The 23,944-nt window shown below is 36.9% G+C and overlaps 1 protein-coding gene across 1 annotated transcript in view; it reads right to left on the reverse strand.

The window, feature by feature from the left end:
* SEPTIN14 (septin 14) overlaps positions 1 to 23,944 on the reverse strand; it is a 38,180-nt gene that overhangs the window by 9,019 nt on the left and 5,217 nt on the right. The window contains exons 3-10 of the mRNA XM_037506757.2: positions 16,790 to 16,910; positions 15,580 to 15,775; positions 12,736 to 12,922; positions 11,037 to 11,198; positions 9,319 to 9,415; positions 7,868 to 8,036; positions 6,517 to 6,649; positions 3,252 to 3,420 (exon numbers count right to left, since the gene is read on the reverse strand). Coding sequence (XP_037362654.1) covers positions 3,252 to 3,420; positions 6,517 to 6,649; positions 7,868 to 8,036; positions 9,319 to 9,415; positions 11,037 to 11,198; positions 12,736 to 12,922; positions 15,580 to 15,775; positions 16,790 to 16,910 — 1,234 coding nt within the window. The remainder of the gene's footprint in view (positions 1 to 3,251; positions 3,421 to 6,516; positions 6,650 to 7,867; positions 8,037 to 9,318; positions 9,416 to 11,036; positions 11,199 to 12,735; positions 12,923 to 15,579; positions 15,776 to 16,789; positions 16,911 to 23,944) is intronic.

Below are 23,944 nucleotides of genomic sequence, written 5' to 3' on the forward strand. Positions count from 1 at the left end.
TCTACTCCTGGATAGCTTTTCTGAACCTGCCTTTCTGTGTTTCATTAAGATTCTAGAATTTCATTTAGTTTTTTCATAAATGTTATCCTAAAATCTCTGTTTGGTAGGTCCTCAAATTCTAAGTCATTTATATGGATCTCTGAACTTTTATTCTTCTTTCAGCTTTCCCACCTTATGTTTTCACGTTCCTTATTCCCTAGGCATGTATGTTGCCTTACTCAGTTTTTCCAGGTGGAACACTTGGCTCTAGCTTTGTTTGTTTAATCTTCTTTGTTTAACTTGGTGGTGTGTGGAGAGGGAGGGAATGTGGAATTATGAAGGCAGTTTCAGTCTGGAGGGTAAGGGAGGGCTAATCAAGGTGAAGAGTCTTAAACTGCCTCTTCTCCCCTTGGGGCCAAAGTATGCCCTACCACTGCACAAAGCCTGAGTTCCAGGCATCTCCTACTTGCTATTTCTCTCTAGAGTGTACAGCAGGTATCTTACTCTAACATCAGAACAGCTGATTTCTGAAGGTGTGTTGATAAGACTCTACCAGTCAGCTTGTCATACTCTCTAAGACTAAACCAAAGATCCCAGCCCCCTTGTGCATGTAGCTGTGCATTTCACCCTCACTGAGAAGATTCCCTTAAAAAAAAAATCTGTATATTGTACCGTCTGTACCTGATTCATAGCTTGTTCACATTCTGGAATGACCACTGCCCTGGAATGACCTATTGCAATTTGCCTCTCCCTGTACATCACCACAGCAAGCCACCAACCACCAACCTCAGAGCAAAATATTCCTGAACCAGTGAGATTTCCTGTGAGCAATAGTTGTTTTTTTTTTTCTTGTTATACTTAAGGAAGGGGTTTATCAAAATCTCCCTATCCTGCAATGTTGTGGGTGGAGTCATCTAAATTTTGTTTATGCTTTATGTTTCCATAGACTTGATTGCTAGTATTTCACCAACACCCAGAATAAAGAAGCAGGAAGGTCAGCCACTTCTGCTGCTAAAAGAAACTATACTAAGAAACAAAGGATGAACACTGGCTAAGGTAAGCAAAAGTATTAGTCTTGTACAATCAACTATCAAATGGATGGGGTGTGTGGGGGGAGGACATCTATTTCTCTGTCCTTCAGGAAAAGGCTACCAGGGTTAGGTGTTGATGCTTCCAACATATTATTATGTACATGAGTATATCATTGTTTCCTAAAAAGAAGGGTTTTTCAGAGCCAACAACCATAACTATCCCAACTGCTACTAGTGAGGTAAGTAAATAAAAGCTTCAATGCCCTGTGCTATTTAATGTTCAGACTTCTCTAAACCCAGAGAAATTCTCCCCAAGGAGAATTTTAGTCTCTTTGTCAATCTGGAGCTAAAGAAGCTTGGGCTCTAACTTTGAAAATGCTAAGTAATGATTTGCAAATTTTAAAACCAACCAACCAATGAACAAAATGTTCCACAAGTAAATCTTTTCCCTAAAGGGCTTATTATCCAAAATTATTTATTAAAACACAGAAAGAAAATCCTACCAAGCAGCTAGAAATGATTAAAGCTCCACTTCTAGAAAAACTGGGGATTTGTTCAAAGTTCTTCTTTACATTCTTTAGTCCGCTAAATTTTAAGATCTCAAAAGAAGAATTGCTATCACAATCCCCAACTTCAAATTATACTACAAAATGACAATAGTAATAAAAACTATTATTGGTATAGTATTAAAATTAAGAACAGATTATAGAACAGAATTGAGAACCCAGAAACTGATATATATGGAGTTAATTTTATGACCAAGTAGCCAAAAGCACACCTTGGAGAAAGGAAAGTCACTTCAACAAATGGACAACTAGACAGTCACATGCAAATTAATGATATTAGGCCAATATCTAATATCAGACACAAAAATTAATTCAAAATAAAGACTTGGATATAAGACCTGAACTCATAAAATCTATAGAAGAAAATGTAGATGATGAATTTATCCACATCACCCTTAAACATGTCTTTGGAGATTTGACTCCAACAGCAACGGAAACAACAGCAAAAAATAAACAAAAAGGATTCCATTAAACTAAAAGGCTTCTGTTGAGCAAACGAAAACCACCACAAAAATGAAAGGGCAACTTACTGGCTGAGAGAAGATTTTTGCACATTATACATCTGACAGGGAATTATTATCTGAAATGTATAAAGTATTATACAACTCAACAACAACAGAAATCCCTATCAAAAAAATGGACAGGAGGGCCTTCCCTGCGGCGCAGCGGTTGAGCACTGGGCTGCAAAGCTGCCTGCAGCCTCTGCAGCACCGGTTCAATCCCCGGCTGCCGGGCGAGAGTCCCACATGGCGCGCAGACCTCTCCTGCCGCCCGCTGCTCCCCTCAGCAGTGTACTTCGTCAGTCTGCCTGCTCTGCTCTCCCCTCTGGCTCTGTACCCAGTGCTTGAATGAATGAATGAATGAATAAATAAATAAACAAACAAACAAACAAATAAATAAATTTAAAAAAAAAATGGACAGGAGATCTGAATAAATACTTCTCCAAAGAAGACATACAGATGACCAGCATTACTTATTAGAGGGAATTGCAAATCAAAACCACAGTGAGATATCACCTCACACCTGTGAGATTGCTATGTACATATATATTTGTGCAAATATAAATATATATGCAAATATATATATACATATATATATTTATATTTGTGCAAATATACATTTATATACAAAATCTGCCATAAGTGTTCTAATAAAAAACTCAGTATTTCATCATAATAAAAATGATCAAGAATGATTATCAGAAGAATTTGATAAGAAAAATGACCCTAAGAATTAACTTTTCATAACATAGTATTTTATGCCTAGACACCCCAGCAAAGTCCCTAACTCTCTTTAGATATGAAAATAAACATTCATACTTGTGCACTGGAGCTGCAGGCAGGTATATGGCAGAAAGAATTCCCATAACTAATGAACAGTTTTTACACTGTGCTATGTTTCTTTGAATTTTTTTTCAAAGTTGGCAAATGTTTATTGAGTGCTGACTTTGTGCTAGTCTTTGTTTTAAATACTGGGGAATGGCATCTAACAAAAGGGACCAGGTACCTGCTCTCAAAGAGTTTACATTCTAGTTGGTAAGCATATCCAGTATAAACACAAATTTCAAAAATTAGTAGCAGGGTAAAATGCTCTGAAAACAATCTTACAGGAAGATAGAACCAAGAGTGATGGGGCTGTACAACACACAAAATAGTAAGAGAAGACTATTTCTTACGATCTTTGTCCTTCTTTATATTGGTGTACACCTGAGTCTGCAGAGTTTCAGAGGCAGCCTTCATTTTATAAAAATCTATTATTTCTTCCTCTAGTTGTCTCCTTTCCTCCTCAAGTTTCATTGTCTCCTCTTGTTGGACTTTTTTAAGATGCTCAAACCTGTCCTGTAGCTGTGAAACAAATACACAGTTGTGATTCAAAGCACACTGTTGTGGTGATCCATCCCAGGAACAAAATAGTGTATTTTTTTTTCCTGTTTATCAAAGCAGAGACAGATCTTAATAAGTCAAAATTCATGATTAAAGTAAAACTTCAGATATGAACTTTCTTATTTTAATTTTAAATGTATTCCCATTGAAAACACAAGTAGGAAAATGCACAACTTTTAAAACATTTTTCATAACGAGTTATATTTTCTCACTCTACAATTCCCCAAAAATCTCTTCAAATGAAATTCGATAGATGCTAACTAAAATCACATTAAAATATAGCATGGAGTGTGAAATATTCTTTGAGAATTAAATTGATAAAGAACTTTGAAAGAAAGTCTGATAATTCTGCCTTGTTAAATGAAGTTAATATAATCATGGAAAGAAAAAAATTTCAAAGACCTCTTTCAGTTACTTTATATTTACTGTGAGGCCTTATTTAATCTGTTGGACTTAAAATAAGACAAACTAGCCATACAAAGGAATATCACCTTGGATTCCATTAAAGACAGCCCTAGGTCCTTGACACGTCCTTATTCAACAACATAAGGATTGTTTGTATGCATTAGAAGAGGAATGTTTCTTAATGCTATTGTTTATATGTCATAAAACTACTTAGGACACCTTTTGAAAAATAAATAGGCTGGGGGCTTCCACTGCCAAGTATTAATCACTTGGCTTACATGGCAGTGAAGAACATAATCAGTGTTAACACCAGTGGTTCTCAAACCTAGATGTCCATTAGAATCATCCAATGGGTTTGTAAATCTCTTGATGCTCAGGTTACACACAGTGCAATTGCCTCAGAATACCTGGAGCTGAAATAGGAGTCAGTGTTTTTAAAAAATTCTCCAGGTGATTTTTGTGTACAGTAATGATAATGCTCTTAGTTCTAAATATGATGTGGTTGTTTCCTCTGCCAGAGTCAGTTATTTCTTGTAGTTACAATCAGCCCTAAGAATCAAATTAGGATCTAGATACAATTGCAAGGAGGGTGATTGGAAAAGATTAGGGATCTGATTGTGTGGTATCTATAAATGGTGGCTTTCATTTAAAAATGATAGGGTGAGAGGAGAGATTAAAGAAGATAGGCTTCTGTGGAACACCTCAGCAGCTCTGTTTTGGGCCAAAGACTTGGACCCCAATATTGTGTCTCCTTTCCTTAGAGTTCTTTGGTAGGACTGGCAACCTTCCCACCTCTGTCCTCCCCAGAATGCCACAGCTGCATACCCATATTCCATCACACTGATGCTTATATCTATCTAATGTCCCTTATATGTATTCTGTATTGGTTTTTGATATGCATAGGGTACTTCAGTCTCACCTCTCTGCTGTAAGATTCTCTGAGCGGTATCCTGTTCCCTAATAGATGTTAGTTGTTCTCTCTCAAGGAAAATGAAAAGGAGTAAGTAACGTCATATGTTGCCATCTTGATGAGGCCACTCCTCCATTCTTTTAAGTATTTGAAAATTTTAAAGATGGCAGTTTGAAATCTGTTAAGTCCATCTGCTCTTTGTACATAGAAAGTTTACTTTACTTCTGTGAGTCTTTATTTTCCTTGTCAGTTCATCAGACAAGGAAATAACTAATTTTTTAGTTAATCATGTTTTAAGTGATTAAGTGTTACCTTTCCGAACCTGCCAGGTGGACCTAATTCACTGTCACTTTATTCTCTATATAACCTTAGATTTCTGGTTATTTTATTTCTACCATTATTCACTTGCTCCTTCCTACAGACATTATCAAACCCTATTAACAACCTCTGCTACTCATCACTCTGCACAACCAATTTTGCACAGGTTGTCAGTGGTTCTCCTTTAAAAAACATGAATTTGGGCCTCCCCGGTGGCGCAGCGGTTGAGCACTAGGTTGCGAAGCTGCCTGCAGCCTCTGTAGTGCCGGTTCGATCCCCAGTTCCTCCCTGGCCACCGGAGGAGGGTCCCGCATGGCGCGCAGACCTCTCCTGCCGCCTGCTGCTCCCCTCAGCAGTGTGCTTCGGTCCTTCTGCCTGCTCTGCTCCCCGCTCTGGCTCTGGTGAATTCTCTCACCCTCCTGTGCTTCTGACTGTACCCAGTGCTTATATAAATAAATAAATATTTAAAAATAAAAAATAAATAAAAAACATGAATTTGAGAAAAGGGAGGATAATTTATCTCCAGCAAACAAAAAATGAAACAGATATATAAAGATAAGTTCTATAACTAAGAGGGAAGAGGTTGGGAAGAAATAGAATATTTAAATGATTGATTCCATTTCTGGTCACTTCCTATTTGGGGTTTAAGTTCTCACGGTCACTTCCTGTCCCTGAATGCTTGAATGCATCAAAATCTTTCCTTTTATACCAAGAAAATGAAATTTCTATTACATAGAGTTCAGTTGCATCTGACTGAGACATCTGGTATACAGAACCTAATCACCATCTTATTTCAATGGAAAAGGAAGATCATCTTCCAATTTATCTATTAAAAGCTGAAACCACATGCACTTGACAGAAAGATACTTATGATTCCAAATATATTCCTTTGCCAAAAAATTATTGGTGACAATCAAAACTATATTAGTAGCCTCATTTTTCATTTACTTAGGAACAAGATTAGAAAGTAATAAACAAGGAATCCACATAATTCACCAACCAAAATTTCTATGATAAAGGAAGGCTTGCATTAGTTAACTTTTGCCTACTTATTTATAAAAGTAAAGAAAATTTTCTAATGAGATTATCATGTTAAAAAGTAACTATTACCTGTGACTTCACAGAAGTAAATAGCTTGAATTTGTTATAAATTAATGTATGAAAATTCAAGTTATGAATAAAATATTTTACAAATTCATTTGTAAAAAACAGTTTTCACAAAATTACTTTAGGGATTATTATAAAGCAAATTTTCCAAATACTTGAGAAAAATTAAATTATAGTTTATGATTTTGAAGGTGTATTCAAAAGTTACATGGAAGATTCGCAATTGTCATTTAAAAACATCAACTAAACTTTTGAAATTAAAAACTCCAAATCAGTAGGATATCTAAAAACGAATACAAATTAAATCCAGCACTTGCCTCTTTTTCGGTTGCTTTAAATGTTGTTTCTTTTTCCTTTACTCGCTGCATAAATTTTTGTTTCAACTCTTCTTCTTCCTTCATACATTGATCATAGAAATCCTGTCTTTTGGCTTCATATGTCTCTTGAAAACTGAAAAAAAGAATTTTCAGTATACTCAGATTAAAGTGCTAATATAAGCATGTAAAAATATATATTTTACGTTATGTTCCCTGCAAGGATACACGGAAATTTCTATATCATGAGGTGTAAAAAAGTGAGGAGCCTAATTAATCTGAGTATATGGTGAGTATATATAAAAATACTAAAATTTGTAAATAGTCATGTCAGTGATTTCTTGTTCCCACCAATTTTGATTATATCATACTTCATTTTTTGACAGTAATATGTGGGGAAACCTCTAATTTATGAGGTTTTCAAAACAATTAAAATAAATCTAGGCATCTCCCAAAATATGATCCACTTAAGATAGCCAGCTCAATGTTTGTTATTTTCAAAGAACCCCAGCAGATGTAACAGGATTATATTCACTGTCACTTTTGTAGCACAAGTCATATACCTTTTTAATATAGTTAAATACACCTACTCTCAAACTATTATCACTTTACTTCCATGACTTTACACTGCTGCTTATCCTTTTTCCTCCTTCCAACCTTCAATATACTTTGCTATTCTTTTCAATATACTTTTCCTCAATCTTTGTTAATACTTTCCAATCTCCTTTTGGAGCTCCCACTTCATATAAAATACAAAAATTTTAAAAATTGGGGCCTCCCCGGTGGCGCAGCGGTTGAGCGCTGGGTTGGGAAGCTGCCCGCAGCCTCTGCAGCACCGGTTCGATCCCCGGCTGCTCCCTGGCCACCAGAGGAGGGTCCCGCATGGCGTGCAGACCTCTCCTGCCACCCGCTGCTCCCCTCAGCAGTGTACTTCGGTCCTTCTGCCTGCTCTGCTCCCCGCTCTGGCTCTGGTGAATTCTCTCACCCTCCCGCGCTTCTGACTGTACCCAGGGCTTGTATAAATAAATAAATCTTTTTTTAAAAAAATTTTTGTAATTATTTTTGGATACACATTGCAGCATGTAGACATAACAGATATACACATTTTAGCATATAAATAAGCCTTTGCATTTTGTTGTTCCTACTGACTATCTGAATCTAAAAATGATTTGAAAACTTTTACTATAAGATTATCCAGGATTTGAGAAGTACAATTATTCTCATTTCCAAATAACTATATCTCATAGATATAAGGAATTTCTAAATCACCCACTTGCTTGCATATTGGTTATAAAAGCTTATATGCTTATATAAATACTTTTATGTACCACTAATTTGCAAGATCTCTACTCACCTGACTGGCTTGTTGTCTGGCCCCACATCAGTAAAGCCCATTTTTTGCAGTTTGTAGCACCTGTAACGTTCATAGTGCTGAATGTGAGTTCGTTCTTTGAGATCTTCCGTATTTGTACAAAGAAGCATATCTCGGAGCTTTACAAAGTCACAATGATTTTCATTTTCCACTAGACAGAAAAATAATAAACCACAGCACTCATTATCAATCCCTGTCACTTAATAAGTGTTCTTGAATGAATGCATGCATGACAAACACATTTAAATGACAGCTAAGCTATCATCCTGTTAATAGCTATAATCCTTTTAACCTTGTAAATATGGTTAGATGATACATAGCAATTGTAAGCATAGAATTTATAGACCAGAAAACTTGGTTTGAATTTATTAGCCAAAGAATAAATAGGAAACAGTGAAATATCCAATTACTCTATGACATTGGTTTTTATTAGTAATTATGGTAGTATTTTGCAAGCTACCATCAAGTTATTTCACAGAGTATTAACAAAGAATGTAATATAACTTCACTAAAGCAAATAATTTCATTAAGCTAAATCCTGCTAACATAAAGGCCATAACAGTTGTGTATGCTTTATTGATCAAACTCTATGAATCATATTTATGAGACTGAATTCATCAATAGTCAAAATCAATTAAAAATTCACATGACTCTCCTGTATTTGTCATATCCAGCAGACTGAGCACAATATATTGTGTATGATATTGAAAATTTAATGTTTATTAAGATCTGTTTTATTTAAGAATGTGTTATAATTTTTAAAATTCTAATATCAATTTTTTTTAATTTGGAAACTATTCACAGGTAGAGATAAGCTAATTTCTAAAAATTAATATCATAACTATATGAAACATACAACAAATCACTGCCTATTACAGTATTTCAAATCATCATGATACTGGATAACTAAATAAATGTCCAGATAAAAGTTATCTAAAGGTAATTATATTTCTTTATTTTAAATACAGTTGATATCCCTTTTTCTTGTGACTACTTAAAAGTGATTTATAAACATTTGTAACCTGTTTTAAACACTACTCATTTATGCTTAAATATTGTTCAAAATTTCTTTTGTCCAAAGCACTTCCCAGCTTCTAAATATGATGGTTTATGCATACAAAGATAATATGCATGTAGGAGATTGGAATAACTGTGAGGAGGGTCTGCTCAACCTTTGTGGATTTTTGCCTAAAGCATCATTCAGCAAACTCCTATGAGAATGAATCATAGTCAAACTAAACGTTAGTTTAAATGAAACAAAATCTGTGCTTATTATTGTTAATTTACTGTTTAATAATAGTTACCAATATTAGCAAAAGTTAAAATAATATTATGAAAAATATTTTTAAATAATTATATTACATATAAATATATGTATTATACCTTTAATATAATCTCTTCCAGAGCAAGCCTATTCAGTTCATCATATTTACCTTGTAAAACTCCCCAAGGGTACTGACGGCCTCTGACCATCCTTTTTCCAACTTTTACCTCATCTGTACTCCCTACTACAGCAAAAGGCAATTCTCCCTATAAAGTAAGAACAATAGTAGTTACATTCCTTATACCAATATGCCTTACTCTGGTACTCTTAACTTATGTGAGTAAGGGATACACCCTGACTCAGATTTTATGACTGGAAGTAAATATATGCAAATTTGTTTCTGCAAACATTAGCCTTAGGCCACATACAGTTTAAAAACATCTACTGAATATGGCGCGCAGACCTCTCCTGCCGCCCGCTGCTCCCCTCAGCAGTGTCCTTCGGTCCTTCTGCCTGCTCTGCTCCCCGCTCTGGCTCTGGTGAATTCTCTCACCCTCCCGCGCTTCTGACTGTACCCAGTGCATGTATAAACCAAACAAACAAACAAATAATAAATAAATAAATAAGACATGCCTCTAGAAAATTAAAAAAAAAAAAAATTAAAAAAAAAAATCTACTGAATAAAGCCTAAAGCAAGGCATTCTGCTGTGAGAAACAAAGAAAAAAAAATTTAATAGACAATATTTTTCTTATGTTGTCTTTACCCTGAAACGCAAAGATAATATTAAGGAAATGATATGCAAATCACTTTGAGCTCTAGCATCAATGTTAAAAGACAAAATCATTAAGAATAACTATGATGGTAGTAAAAATCAAAATCAGGGCCCCCCTGGTGGCGCAGGTGGTTGAGTGCCGCGCTGTGAAGCTGTCCGCAGCCTCTGCAGTGCCGGTTCAATCCATCCTGGCCTGCCGGCGAGGGTCCCACATGGCGCAGCAGACCTCTCCTGTAGCACCCGCTGCTCCCCTCAGCAGTGCCTTCGGTCTGTCTGCCTGTTCTGCTCCCCGCTCTGTCTCTGGTGAATCCTCTCACCCTCCCACGCATCTGGCCTGTACCCCGTTCTTGCATAAATAAATAAATCAATCTTTAAAAAGAAAAAAATCAAAATCAACAAGCAACTATAAACTAGCGACACACTACAGGGGCAGGGAGAGGAAGGATTAGGGTCAAAATAAGAGGGGGGGGCAATTGTATGGGGAATATAACCAAAATGAAAATGCATACATTGTGCAAAAATGAAAAATGAGGTAAGAATTATATATATATAGGAGCAGAGATATAGGAAAAAGAGAATAGATATCTGAAAAAATGTTTTTTCCCCAGGAAGATAACGTATTAATAGTCAATAAACACATCAAAAACAAAACAAAACAAATGTTATATAATTCCATTCATATGACATGTCCAGAACAGAAAAATCTACAGAGAAAAAGGTTTGTTTAGTGGTTTCCTGGGTTGTAGGAGAGGAGGGCTGACAGGCAGTAGGGCAAGAGTTAAATAATATGGGGTTTCTTTATGAAAATGTTCAAAATTGACTATGGCAATGTTGCACATATGTGTGAATAGACTAAAAAGCACTGAATTTTATACTTAAATGGGTGAATCATATGGTACATGGACTATACCTCAAAACAAGGCTATTAAAAAAGAACTGATTCTTAGAAAACATATTCAAAATCAAGAAAATAAAACATTTTTCCCACACTGGAGTTTGGAAAAACTATCATTTTTATAGTGGTTTTTGTCAGATACAAGTGCCAGTATGCAATCATATTGCTACTTACAAATTGTATTTTCAGTCCCACATATAAAACACAATTGAAGCTTACATTCATTGAGGAGTTCACTGGAGCAACAGTTTCGTCATCTGTTGGGAACTGGTATATCTGGATGCCATTACTAGCCAATTCACTCATTATCTTACACTTAAATTTATGTAAATCACTTTTAGAAATTGTATCTGCCTTTGCAATCAGTGGTATGATGTTCACCTATTAAGGAGGAATCAAACAAAATCTCAGTGTTGAGGTTTGGTGTTAATCCTGGAATTTTAACAGTCAAAAATCTCTCAGTGTTCAACAATACATTTTTTTGAACTAGATAATCACTGATTATCAGGCTTTCCTTACAAAATTGTTTTCCAAAGTTATCAATACTTCTGAAGACTAATCTTTTATCAGCATTCAGGTTAAAAGACTTAACTTTCTTTCTCAATCTTTCTTATACTTCTAGAGTTAGTAAAATGTTAGTAGAGTGAAGTAGTCTAATTCATTATCAATTTGATTTCTTGTTAAATTGAGTACTATAGCCAGAAGATACCATCATCAAAAATCATAGAACAAATTAATTTTGTCCTCCTACCTATCACTTCTATGCATCACCTTTGTCTTACATCCATTAATGAAGGTCCCATTTTCACAAATCCTTGCTCTTCCTCAGTGTCTTTGCAGATAAGTTTGCTTGTACTTTCCAAAGATCATTTAAAATAATAAATTCTTAGCAAAGTGTATTTGTATATTTGTGTATTTGTGTATAGTACCTTGACAACAATTATGTTTATTTGTCAGTTATAAAAAGGAGCTATTTGAAGTTGAAATTTTATCTATAAACTTTCCTTCCTAGTTCTGCAATCTGTCTTCATGCATTTACATCTTTTTTTAAAATTAATTTTATTTATTTATGCACACAAGAACTGGGATGTAGGCCAGAGGTACAGGGGTGGGTGAGAGGATTCATCAGAGACAGAGTGGGGAGCAGAACAGGCAGATCTACTGAAATACACTGCTAAGGGGAGCAGCGAGAGAGATCTGCTGCACCATGTGGGTCACCTCTCTGGTTAGGGATCGAATTCTTGCCGCAGTGGCTGGCAATAGCTTGATAGTGCTGAGACTTAACCACTTGTACCACCAGGGAGGCCCCATGCATTTACATCTTAAAAATTAAAATTTGCAAAAAGTATAATAGGCAAAATTCTAAAATATCTCCTATTATTGTTAAAATAAGATAGCTTGTCAACATAATATAAAGTTCAGTTATATGGTATGAATTTGTAAGTCAGTTTTAGCTATATTGCTGTTTTAGATTCCTCAAAATACATTCTTAAAAATCTTTATGCATATTTAATGTTCCAGTATTGTAAGTGCTTTTAACTTTGTCTAACTTTAACATGTGCAACAACAGCTTCTACAACAAAAGGCAGACACTGCTAAGGTAGATTCAAGTCTTAACACAAATGCCTTGGTAACAAAACTTTCAAAGAAAGAAGTTTCAGAAGAAACAAAATTTTCCAACACCTTGATCTAGTCTCCAGAACATGAAAAAATTAATTTCTGTTGATTAAACTATTAAATTTATAGTATTTTGTGATGGCCTCCTTAGGAAACTAATACAAATGCTTTAAAGATTAACAAGAAAAAATTATATATACATATTGCAAAATAACAAGGTCTCATTTAAATGCCTTCAAGATATGTAATACCTCAAAATAAATATTAAATCTTAAAAGATTGATAGATTTACTAAACATACCTTACTGTCAATATTCTTCATGGTTAATAGATCAAGAGACTTCAGAGAATGTCCTGTGGGTGAAATGAAGTAAAGACACACATGGATACGAGAATCATGGTACTCGGAGAAGGAACGTTTAATTTTCAATTCTTCTTGAAGATAGGCCTCAAATTGAGCATCTAGGTAGTCAGCTATTGGTTGGTAGCTGAAAAAATTTAAACATTTAACATTGTAGATTAATAATATCTGAAATATGTATTTTTACCATTTAATAGTTAATGTGTACTAGTTTGTCATAGTGATAAAAATGCATATCCTTCTGTAGTAACAATTACAAATGAATAAAAAGACCCATATGCATTGTTTATGGAAATGGCAAAATGATCTGTCAATTCAATGCAATTTGAATTCAGTGCAGATCTTTATATATATATGCATGCATGTGTAGAGAGAGAGATATGCAAAGAACTAAGAATGCAAACAGCATACTTAAGAAAACCAAAGAGATATATTCCTCAAATATCAGATCTTTTTAAGAAATTAAAATAATTAATAGCGTAGTATTGACAAAAGAGATTTTTTGTACATGATCGGACTATTCTATGTCATAACTGAGATGGTGGAGCTATAACTATGCATTCCTCAACATCTACAGAAATACACACCACAAGAAGTGAATCTTACTGTAGATAAATTTAAGAAGAATGGTGTCAGCATCATGAAAGTGAATGTCTCTTCTTTTTGTGCCCCTTTTTAACAACTAAATATTGACCTCCATCTTTAAACAAAAGTATTTCTAGGGCCTCCCTGGTGGCGCAAGGGTTAAGATGCAACCTATGAAGCAATCCGCAGCCACTGCATCATGAGTTCGATCCCAGGCCAGCCAGGGAGCAACCCACATAATGCAGCAGACCTCTCCTGACTCGCCCGCTGCTCCCCTCAGCAGTGAATTTGGTCAATCTGCCTGTTCTGTTCCCCACTCTGTCTCTGGTGAATACTCTCACTCCCCGTGCCTCTGGCCTGTACCCCAGCTCTTGTATGCATAAATAAATAAATCTTTTTTTAAAAAAAGTACTTCTATAGGCATTCTGGGCCCCAGCACAATATGCAGAGAACCAGGAGGAGTCACACCTCAATGCCTTGGTAATAGGTAGACAGACCTCCACACAGGCTATGGAACCAGCAAGCCTGCTCCAACCCCTCTTGCAAACAGGAACCCTGGAGAGTGCTGATTTGGCAAATACCCAGAAGAGACACTTGCATAATTTCAACAAGGGAGAGATTCCAGCAATTCATTGGAACAACAAACAAAACAAACAAGCACACAAAAAAAGAATTTGGATGCACTAGACAGAATAAGAGGAACTTTGCCAGAGCCAACCCTCCACAAAGGCAACACAGAGTGAAGCTGAGATTACTGGTGGCAACCTCTCCCACAGGGTTAGGGAGAGTGGTGAGTAAGAGCCAAGCTACCACAGCTGTGAAGGATGGGGCTGGAGAAAACCACTCCACTCCAGCAACACACAGAGTACTGAGGCAGGAACACCATGAAAGAGAGGAGGGAGGAGAACAAGATAAGAAAATCAAGGACATTAAAGGGTCATGGTCCCTGCTGATGGGGCTGAGGACTTCAGCGGGGAACCATCCATGAGACTCTGGTGGAACCACACCTGACGACTCCCCCGCTGGGCTCTGGAAACTCCTAGTGCTCTGAATGCTGAACCTATAGCTCTACCCACTCCGAAGCCAGTTCCATGTATGCACACTAGAGTATGGGTGCAAGAGTAAGATCTGGTGAATGGAGTGAGCTCAACAGTCAAACCAAGATCTGTGAGCAGGGGAGAAACCACAAATTTGAATTGTAATACAACCTTCTGGGAAAAAAGAAATTTCCAGCAGTCAGTCAGGAAATTTTTAAGAACAAGACATAAGAGCTAAGAACTTTGCCACAAGAGGGAGCTAGAAGTGTGGAGCTGGGGTATCCATTCCAGGTGAGGGAAGATCAAGCTTTAGTAGGATCAGTTAGATTTAAGGAGGTGTCTGCTACTTCAAAGGCAAAAACATCAATGTAAATAAAAACCCAAAGAAACATGACATCGCCAAAAAATAACAATAAACAAGGACACACAATTTTGCAACCGCTGATAAAGTTTCAAAACAACTTTTAATGAGTTTTAAAGATACTCAGTGAGACATAAAAAAAAACACAGAAAAACAAAAACAATACATGAGTAAAATGAGAATTTTAACCAAGATAGGGGGAAAGTCATAAAGATGAACCAAACAGAATTCTGGGAGTGAAAGATCCAATGAATGAGGGAGAAAATTCAAAGGAGAACACCTACAACATAGAATGGATAAAAAGTTTCAGTTTGGCATTAAAGGCAAATATAGGCTCTAAGCAATATTTAAGGAGCATGCTATAGTATTTAAATTGTGGTAAGAAAACAATATAAGATGTACCTGCTTAAAAGTGTTTAAGTGTAAAATACTATTAAATACAGACCCTATGTTGTACAGAAATCTATAGAACTTTCTCACCTGGCATGACTGAAACTTTATACTTTCAACATCATTGACCAGAAATGTCACCATTTTTCCATGCCTACAACTGTTGATAACCAACATTTCTCTCTCTGTTTCTAATGATATCATAAGCATACTTTCAGTTATGCTGAGTATATAAGTTCTCTTACTTATCCCATGCAATTATTAAATTTTTATAATTGGTAATAAGAGAACAATACTTAATTAGGAAACAATTAAAATCTAGAAGGAAAAGTTCCACTTAGTCCATGGGAAAAAACAAGTTCCTTAAAACAAGAGTTTTTCTTAATTAAAATGTAAAAAGAAAACACTAACCTGGCTTCTTTGTTTATTTGATCACCATATCCTACTGTTTTCACAACGGTCAATTTCAATTGAACTTTGCCGTCCTGAAGTTCATATGTCTGAATTTTAAGACCAACACTTGAGTAAAAATGTGAGGATTTTTTTTCTTTCAAATTAGTATTAAACAAAGTGTCAATCAGTGTTGATTTTCCAATTCCAGTTTCCCCTGTAATAAACATAGAGACATTATCTCGGGTCATAAGATAGCTGAGAGGAATAACAGGGATCCCACACACTTCCAAGACTAGGAAATTCTTGAAAGTATACATGTTACCCATGACCCTCCTCAGATATTTACATAACATACAAAGAAAATATGCACAAAGTTTTATCAGATTTTAAAGAGCACTGAAACATTTAAAGAAAAAAAATGTCTAAGTAATATGGCTAAGAAGATGAAAACCAATACAAACATTAAAAACATGGCTTTGAATTAAGAGCACCAATGCTTAGAATAAATTGAAATGAGTGTTTGGGAAAATCAAGTAATACTGGGTTGTCGAAAAAGTCATAAGACATTTTTTTTAATTTTTTTATTTATACAAGAACTGGAGTACAGGCCAGAGGTGTGAGGGGTGAGAGGATTCACCGGAGATGGGGTGGGAAACAGAACAGGCAAACTGAATGAAATACACTGCTGAGAGAAACAGCGGGCAAGTCAGGAGAGGTCTGCTGTGCCATGTGGGTCACCTCCCTGGCTGGGGATTGAACTCGTGCTGCAGTGGCTGCGGATAGCTTCATAGGTTGCATCTTAATCCCTTGCGCCAACAGGGAGGCCCTCATGAGGCATTTTTGCTTGAAAAACAACGAAAAAAGGGCCTCCCTGGTGACGCAGCGGGTTGAGCACCACGTTGTAAAGCTGTCCGCAGCCTCTGCAGCATGGGTTCGATTCCCTGCTGGCCAAGGAGCAACCCACATGGCGCAGCAGACCTCTCCTGTCTTGCCCACTGCAACCCTCAGCAGTGCCTTCAGTCTGTCTGCCTGTTCTGTTCCCCGCTTTGTCTCTGGTAAATTCTCTCACCCTCCTGTGCCTCTGGACTATACCCCAGTTCTTGTATAAATAAATAAATCTTTAAAAAAAAAAGTTCTCATTTAAAAAAAAGAAAAAGAAAAACATCAAAAAAATATGTCATGACTTTTCCAACAACACAATAATTCAGATGAGGAGTTTGGCACTTACCTACGCAGAGAATATTAAAAGAGAATCCTTTTTGAATAGACCTAGTCACCAACTGATCAGGCAAACATTCAAAACCAAAATGACTAATCATAGTTAAGGAGCGGGTATTGTCTTCTCTTTGCTAAAAGAAAGAAATGTTTTAATTAGAATAAGAAATGACACAATTTGAAAATATAGTTATAATAATGTTAAAGAAAGTAGAATTGATTATCATATCACACATAAAATGTAAATGAAACAGATTTGTGAGAAAAGAAGTCGTTATTCAAGGCACAAATTTTGCTACAATTGTTATAAATAGTGAATCTCTGATCACACTCAGAGACTGTCTTTCTAAATTTAAAAATTGGAAATTAAGGAATTACCAGAAAGTCCAGTTTATTACTCTAAAATCATTTTTTCCAGAGAAAAAAATAACATTTTATAACATTCCATTATTAAGGAAACTCAACAGATATATGTAAGGAAAAATTCATTTAAAACTTTTTAAAAGTAATTAAAAATGTATACTTTAAAAATGTATACTTTGTCATATTCTCTCTGAGAAGGCATATGTTGTTAAGAGAATCCACCTCTAAAAACACCAAGCTAGAACACAGAAATCCATCAATATTATGCATAAAGTTACCAATTGATTGTTTTTCAAAGGTGGGAAAAAATAATTCCAAGAAGGCTTAACAATCTATATTAATCTCACTGTTGGAAATCTCTTCTGGACAACCACAAAATGTCACAAATGTGAGATTCCTTACACTGGCTTCATCCAATGGGGACTTCAGGGGACTCTGTAGGGTTCAACCACTAGTAAAATTATTGTGATGGAGAAAGGGGAAGGGCTTCCAAAAACCAGCACCTGGATCTTGGGAGACCAAATCCTACATGCATAATCGAAGTAGTCCCAACCATCAGCTTTACTCATCTGCAGAGCCAAGTTGGCTTAATCTGACCTGGGAACTTTGTGGGGTGTGGAACTACCTGATTCAGGTCCTCAAATGACTTTTTCTAACCTGAACCCAGTCTGCTCACACTGAGGTGGCAGAACCAAGCCACAAACTTACCCACTGTGGGGTGTGGCTGCTGGCTCCAGTTGTCCAGAAGGACTGGTGAGAACACCTGCAAGCTCAAGCTGAGAGACAGGTGGAAAGACCTGCAGAGCAAGCCATTGGCCCAGTTGGGCCTGGAAACTTCAGACATAGGCTGAGTCAAAGCCACCAAAAAAAGAGCTTTTGCTGGTCTGGAGCTGCTCCCTTGCTGCACCTGTGCATGGAAACTAATCCATAGTCCCACTCCTTGCTGAATACAGCAGCCCTCCTAACAAGAGAACCCAACCAGAGCACATGGGGAGGTTATAGTCCATTCAACAGCCAAGTTCAGTGGCTCCTGCACAAAGAGTAGAGCCTATGGCTTTCTCCACCTTCAGAGCAAAACCGCTGGCCTCACCTCACTTTGGAATTAAGTGTACTCTTGCCTTACTCACTTCTTCAAATAAGGAGCTATGCAGACTATAGGTTTCATTTGCTTCCCCACCATGGCAGAAAAAATAATTCATACCCCATCTATTGCTGAGTATATTACCTGGTCCCAATCACCTAGTAAGCCTGACCAGACAATCCAGACAACCACAGAACCAAACCTTACTTGGGCAGAGAACGAAGACACCAATCTTATCCTGTTGTCCTCAGCTATTGGCAAAAATTTGCACACCTACTCAAATTAGACCCTAATAGCAAGCCCTAACTGTCTATAAATTTTATCAGTAGATACATTCAGAACCCAATGAACTGACTAGTGGAGCTGTTAATGTCAAAGTGAGCCTGTAAATTCTGGAAGAGGAACCTAATTACTCGAATGAACACATGCCAACATGAAAAGTCAAGGATCAGGTAAATACGTCACAACCAAAGGAGACTAATAAAGTTCAAAAATTGACCCTAAAGAAGTAGAGACCAAGAACTACCACAAAAAGAATTCAGAATAATCTTTCTTAAAGAAGTTTAATGAAATATGAAAACAGGGCCTCCCCGGTGGTGCAGTGGTTGAGCACTGGGTTGCGAAGCTGCCCGCAGCCTCTGCAGCGCCGGTTCGATCCCCGGCTGCTGAGGGTCCCACATGGCACGCAGACCTCTCCTGCCACCCGCTGCTCCCCTCAGCAGTGTACTTCAGTCCTTCTGCCTGCTCTGCTCCCCGCTCTGGCTCTGGTGGATTCTCTCACCCTCCCGCGCTTCTGACTGTACCCAGGGCTTGTATAAATAAATAAATAAATCTTTGGGAAAAGAAAAAAAGAAATATGAAAACACATAGACAGACAGCGAAATTAAGAAAATAATGCATGAACAAAATGAAACATTCAGCAAAGAAATGAAATTACTGTTTTGGGGAAAAAATGTCCTAGGGTTGAAAAATACAATAAATGACCTGAAGAAATCAATGGGGAGTTTCTAAAGCAGACTTGATTGTGCAGAAGAAAGACCTAGGGGATAGGACATTTGAAATTATCCAGTCAAAGGAACCAAAAAAAAAGAAAAGAAAAGAAAAGAATGGGGAAAAAAAGAGTGAAGAAAATACACATGGGATACATGTATTAGAAACATAGGAAAGAAACAATATTTGCATTATGGGATAAAAGACAAAGGGAGGAAAAGTATATATAAAGCAATAATGGCTTAAAACTTTCCAAACCTAGGGAGAGAAATAGACATCCATATCCATGAGGCCTAATGGACCCCAAATAGGTTTAATCCAAATAGGGTGACACCAAAACACATTATAATTAAATTTTCAAAAGCCAGAAAAAAAATAAAAAGAAGGGCCTCCCCTGGTGGCGCAGTGGTTGAGCGCTGGGCTGCGAAGCTGCCCACAGCATCTGTAACACCAGTTCGATCCACAGCCACCAGCAAGGGTCCCACATGGCACGCAGACCTCTCTTGTCAGGCCCACTGCTCCCCTCAGCAGTGTGTTTTGTCAGTCTGCCTGTTCTGTTCCCCTCTCTGGCTCTGGTGAATTCTCTCACCCTCCCACGCTTCTGACTGTACCCAGTGCTTATATAAATAAATAAATAAATCTTTAAAAAAAAAGGATTATGAAACCAGCAAGAGAAAATAAAGGGTTACATAAAAAGGAATGCATTAGTCTATAGGCAGATTTCTCAACAAAAACTTTTCAGACCAGGAGACAATAAGATCATATGTTCGGGGCCTCCCCGGTGGCGCAGCGGTTGAGCGCTGGGTTGCGAAGCTGCCCGCGGCCTCTGCAGCGCCGGTTCGATCCCCGGCTGTTCCCCGGCCACCAGAGGAGGGTCCCACATGGCGTGCAGACCTCTCCTGCCGCCCTCTGCTCCCCTCAGCAGTGTACTTCGGTCCTTCTGCCTGTTCTGCTCCCCGCTCTGGCTCTGGTGAATTCTCTCGCCCTCCCGCGCTTCTGACTGTACCCAGTGCATGTATAAACAAAAACGAACGAACAAATAAATAAATAAATAAATAAAGCATGCCTCTATTAAAAAAAAAAAAAAAAATTAAAAAAAAAAAAAAAGATCATGTTCAAAATATTGAAAGAAAAAACTGCCAGCCATTAACGAAGACTGAGTAAAGACTTTCCTGGACACACAATAGCTGAGGAAATTCATCACCAATAACTACCTTATAAGATATGCTAAAAGAATTTACTTCTACTTCTCTGTGTAGAAGTAAAAAAGGACACTATTAACATTTTTTTAAGATGTAGGGGCCTCCCTGGCGATGCAGGGGGTTAAGCTATGAAGCTATTGGCAGCCACTGCAGCACGAGTTTGATCCCTAGCCAGGGAGCTGACCCACATGGCACAGCAGGCCTCCCGTCTCACGCGCTGCTCCCCTCAGCAGTGTATATCAGTAGATCTGCCTGTTCTGCTCCCCACTCTGTCTCTGGTGAATCATCCCATCCCCTGCACCTCTGGCCTGCACCCTAGCTCTTATATGCATAAATAAATAAATCTTTTTAAAAAATGGATTAAAGACTTGAATGTATGACCTGAAACCATAGAATTCATGGAAGAAAGCACAGGCAATAAACTCTTTGACATCAACCTTGGTAAAGACTTTTTTGTATCAAATCCAACCTTTTGCTGTCTCCAGGAAACACATTTAGCTACAAAAGATAAAAATAGGCTCAAAGTTAAAGGATGGAAAACAATCCTACAAGCAAATGGACCAAAAAAGAAAGCAGGAACAGCTATACTTATATCAGATAAAACAGATTTCAAACTCAAAAAGATAAAAAGAGACCCCAATGGTCACTACATTATGATCAAGGGGACAATACTTCAAGAAGAAATAACACTCATTAACATATACTCACCAAACGAAGGAGCACCAAAATATATCAGACAACTGTTGTCCTCTCTGAAAACAGACATCGGAGAAAACACATACGTAGTGGGAGACTTCAACACACCACTATCAACAATGGATAGATCAACAAGACAAAAAATAAGTAAAGAAACCAAAGCTCTAAATAAGGACCTAGAGCAATTGGGCTTAACAGACATCTATAGAACACTAAACCCCAAAAAAACGGAGTACACATTTTTCTCAAGCGCACACGGATCATTCTCCAGGATCGATCACATACTGGGGCACAAACAAGACAAACATCACATACAAGACAAACATCAACAGATACACCAAGATTGAAATCATATCAACCATCTTTTCTGACCATGAAGGCATCAAACTAGAAATAAACCGTAAAAAGAAGGCAAGGAACTTTCCTACCTCATGGAGATTAAAAACCACACTACTGGAAGACCACTGGACTAATGAGGAGATGAAAGAAGAAATTAAAAAATTTTTTGAATTGAACGACAAGGAGGACACCAATATCCTAAATATATGGGATGCAGCAAAAGCAGTAATAAGAGGAAAATATATAGCAATAGAAGCTCACATCAAGAAACAAGAAAGAACTCAAAGAAACAACCTAATCTCGAAGCTCAAAGATCTAGAAAAAGAACAACAAAAAACCCCAGAACCAGTAGAAGAAAAGAAATAATAAAAACCAAAGCAGAAATAAATGAAATTGAAACTAAAAAAACAATCCAAAAGATCAATGAAACCAAGAGCTGGTTCTTTGAAAAAATCAATAAAATAGACAAACCCCTAGCCAGGCTCACAAAGGAAAAAAGGGAGAAAGCACAAATAAACAGGATCATCAATGAAAGAGGAGAAATCACAACGGACACAGCAGAAATCAAAAGAATAATCAGTAACTACTATGAACAGTTATATGGAAACAAGTTTAACAATCTAGAGGAGATGGACAAATTCCTACAACTCTACAATCACCCAAAGCTAGATAAAGAAGAAATAGAACACCTAAACAGACCAATTACAATTAGCGAAATTGAAATGGTAATCAAAAACCTCCCCAAAAACAAAAGCCCAGGACCTGATGGATTTACAAATGAATTCTACCAAACATTCAGAGACGAATTAGTGCCTATCCTTCACAAACTCTTCCAAAAAATTGAGAAGGAAGGGACAATACCAAACACGTTCTATGAAGCCAACATTACACTAATACCAAAACCGAACAAGGACAACACAAAAAAGGAAAACTACAGGCCAATCTCCCTAATGAACACTGATGCAAAAATCCTCAATAAAATTTTAGCTATCAGAATCCAACAATGTGTCCATAAGATAATTCACCACGACCAGGTAGGATTCATTCCAGGGACACAAGGATGGTTTAACATCCGAAAATCAATCAACGTTATCCAGCACATCAACAAAAAGAAATATAAAAACCATATGATAATATCAATAGATGCTGAGAAAGCTTTCGACAAAGTGCAACACCCATTCATGATAAAATCCCTTGAAATTCTTGGGATACAGGGAACATACCTCAACATCATAAAGGCCATCTATGACAAGCCAACAGCCAGTATCATTCTCAATGGTGAAAAGCTGAAAGCAATTCCATTAAGATCTGGAACAAGACAAGGATGCCCACTCTCACCACTGCTTTTCAATATAATACTGGAAGTCCTAGCCAGAGCAATAAGACAAGAGAAAGACATCCAAGGAATCCAAATAGGAAAAGAAGAAGTCAAACTATCACTATTTGCAGATGATATGATATTATACATAGAGAACCCCAAAAACTCCACAGAAAAACTAATTCAACTCATCAGTCAGTTCAGTAAAGTGGCAGGATACAAAATCAACATGCAAAAGTCAGTAGCCTTCCTATACACAAACAATAAATCTGAAGAAGAAGAAATAAAAAAAAACATCCCTTTTGTTATTGAAACAAAAAAAATCAAATATTTGGGAATAAATCTAACAAAAGAGGTAAAGGACCTATACAAAGAAAACTATAAAACACTGTTAAAAGAAATAGAAGACACAAAGAAATGGAAAGACATCCCCTGCTCATGGATTGGAAGAATAAACATTATTAAAATGGCCATCCTTCCAAAAGCAATATACAGATTCAATGCTATTCCAATCAAAATTTCAATGTCATTCTTCAAAGAAATAGAACAATTATTGATGAAATTCATATGGAATCACAAAAAACCCCGAATAGCCAAAGCTCTCCTGAAAAAAAAAGAAGGGAATGGAGGCATCACACTCCCAGACTTCAAACTATACTACAAAGCCATAATCATCAAAACTGCATGGTATTGGAACAAGAACAGACATACAGACCAATGGAATCGAATAGAAAATCCAGAAATAAACCCACAGATTTATGGTCAACTAATCTTTGACAAAGGAGCAAAGACTATGCATTGGAGCAAAGAAAGTTTGTTCAATAAATGGTGCTGGGAAAACTGGGTCGCTACATGCAAAAGAATGAAGCTTGACCACTACCTCACACCATACACAAAAATCAACTCAAAATGGATTAAAGAACTAGACATAAGACCTGAAACCATAAAATATATAGAAGGAAATATAGGCGAAACACTACGTGATTTGCACATCAAAGACATCTTTACAGACACATCACCCAAAGCAGTGATAGTGAAGGCAAAGATAAACAGCTGGGACTACATCAAATTAAAGAGCTTCTGCACAGCAAAAGAGACAATAACAAAAACTAAGAGAAACCCCACCAACTGGGAGAACATTTTTGCACCCAACACTAATGATAAAGGGCTGATCACAAA

The sequence above is a fragment of the Talpa occidentalis genome, unplaced genomic scaffold, assembly GCF_014898055.3.
Source record: "Talpa occidentalis isolate TD23 unplaced genomic scaffold, MPIMG_talOcc4v2.1 talOcc4.12, whole genome shotgun sequence".
NCBI lineage: Eukaryota > Metazoa > Chordata > Mammalia > Eulipotyphla > Talpidae > Talpa > Talpa occidentalis.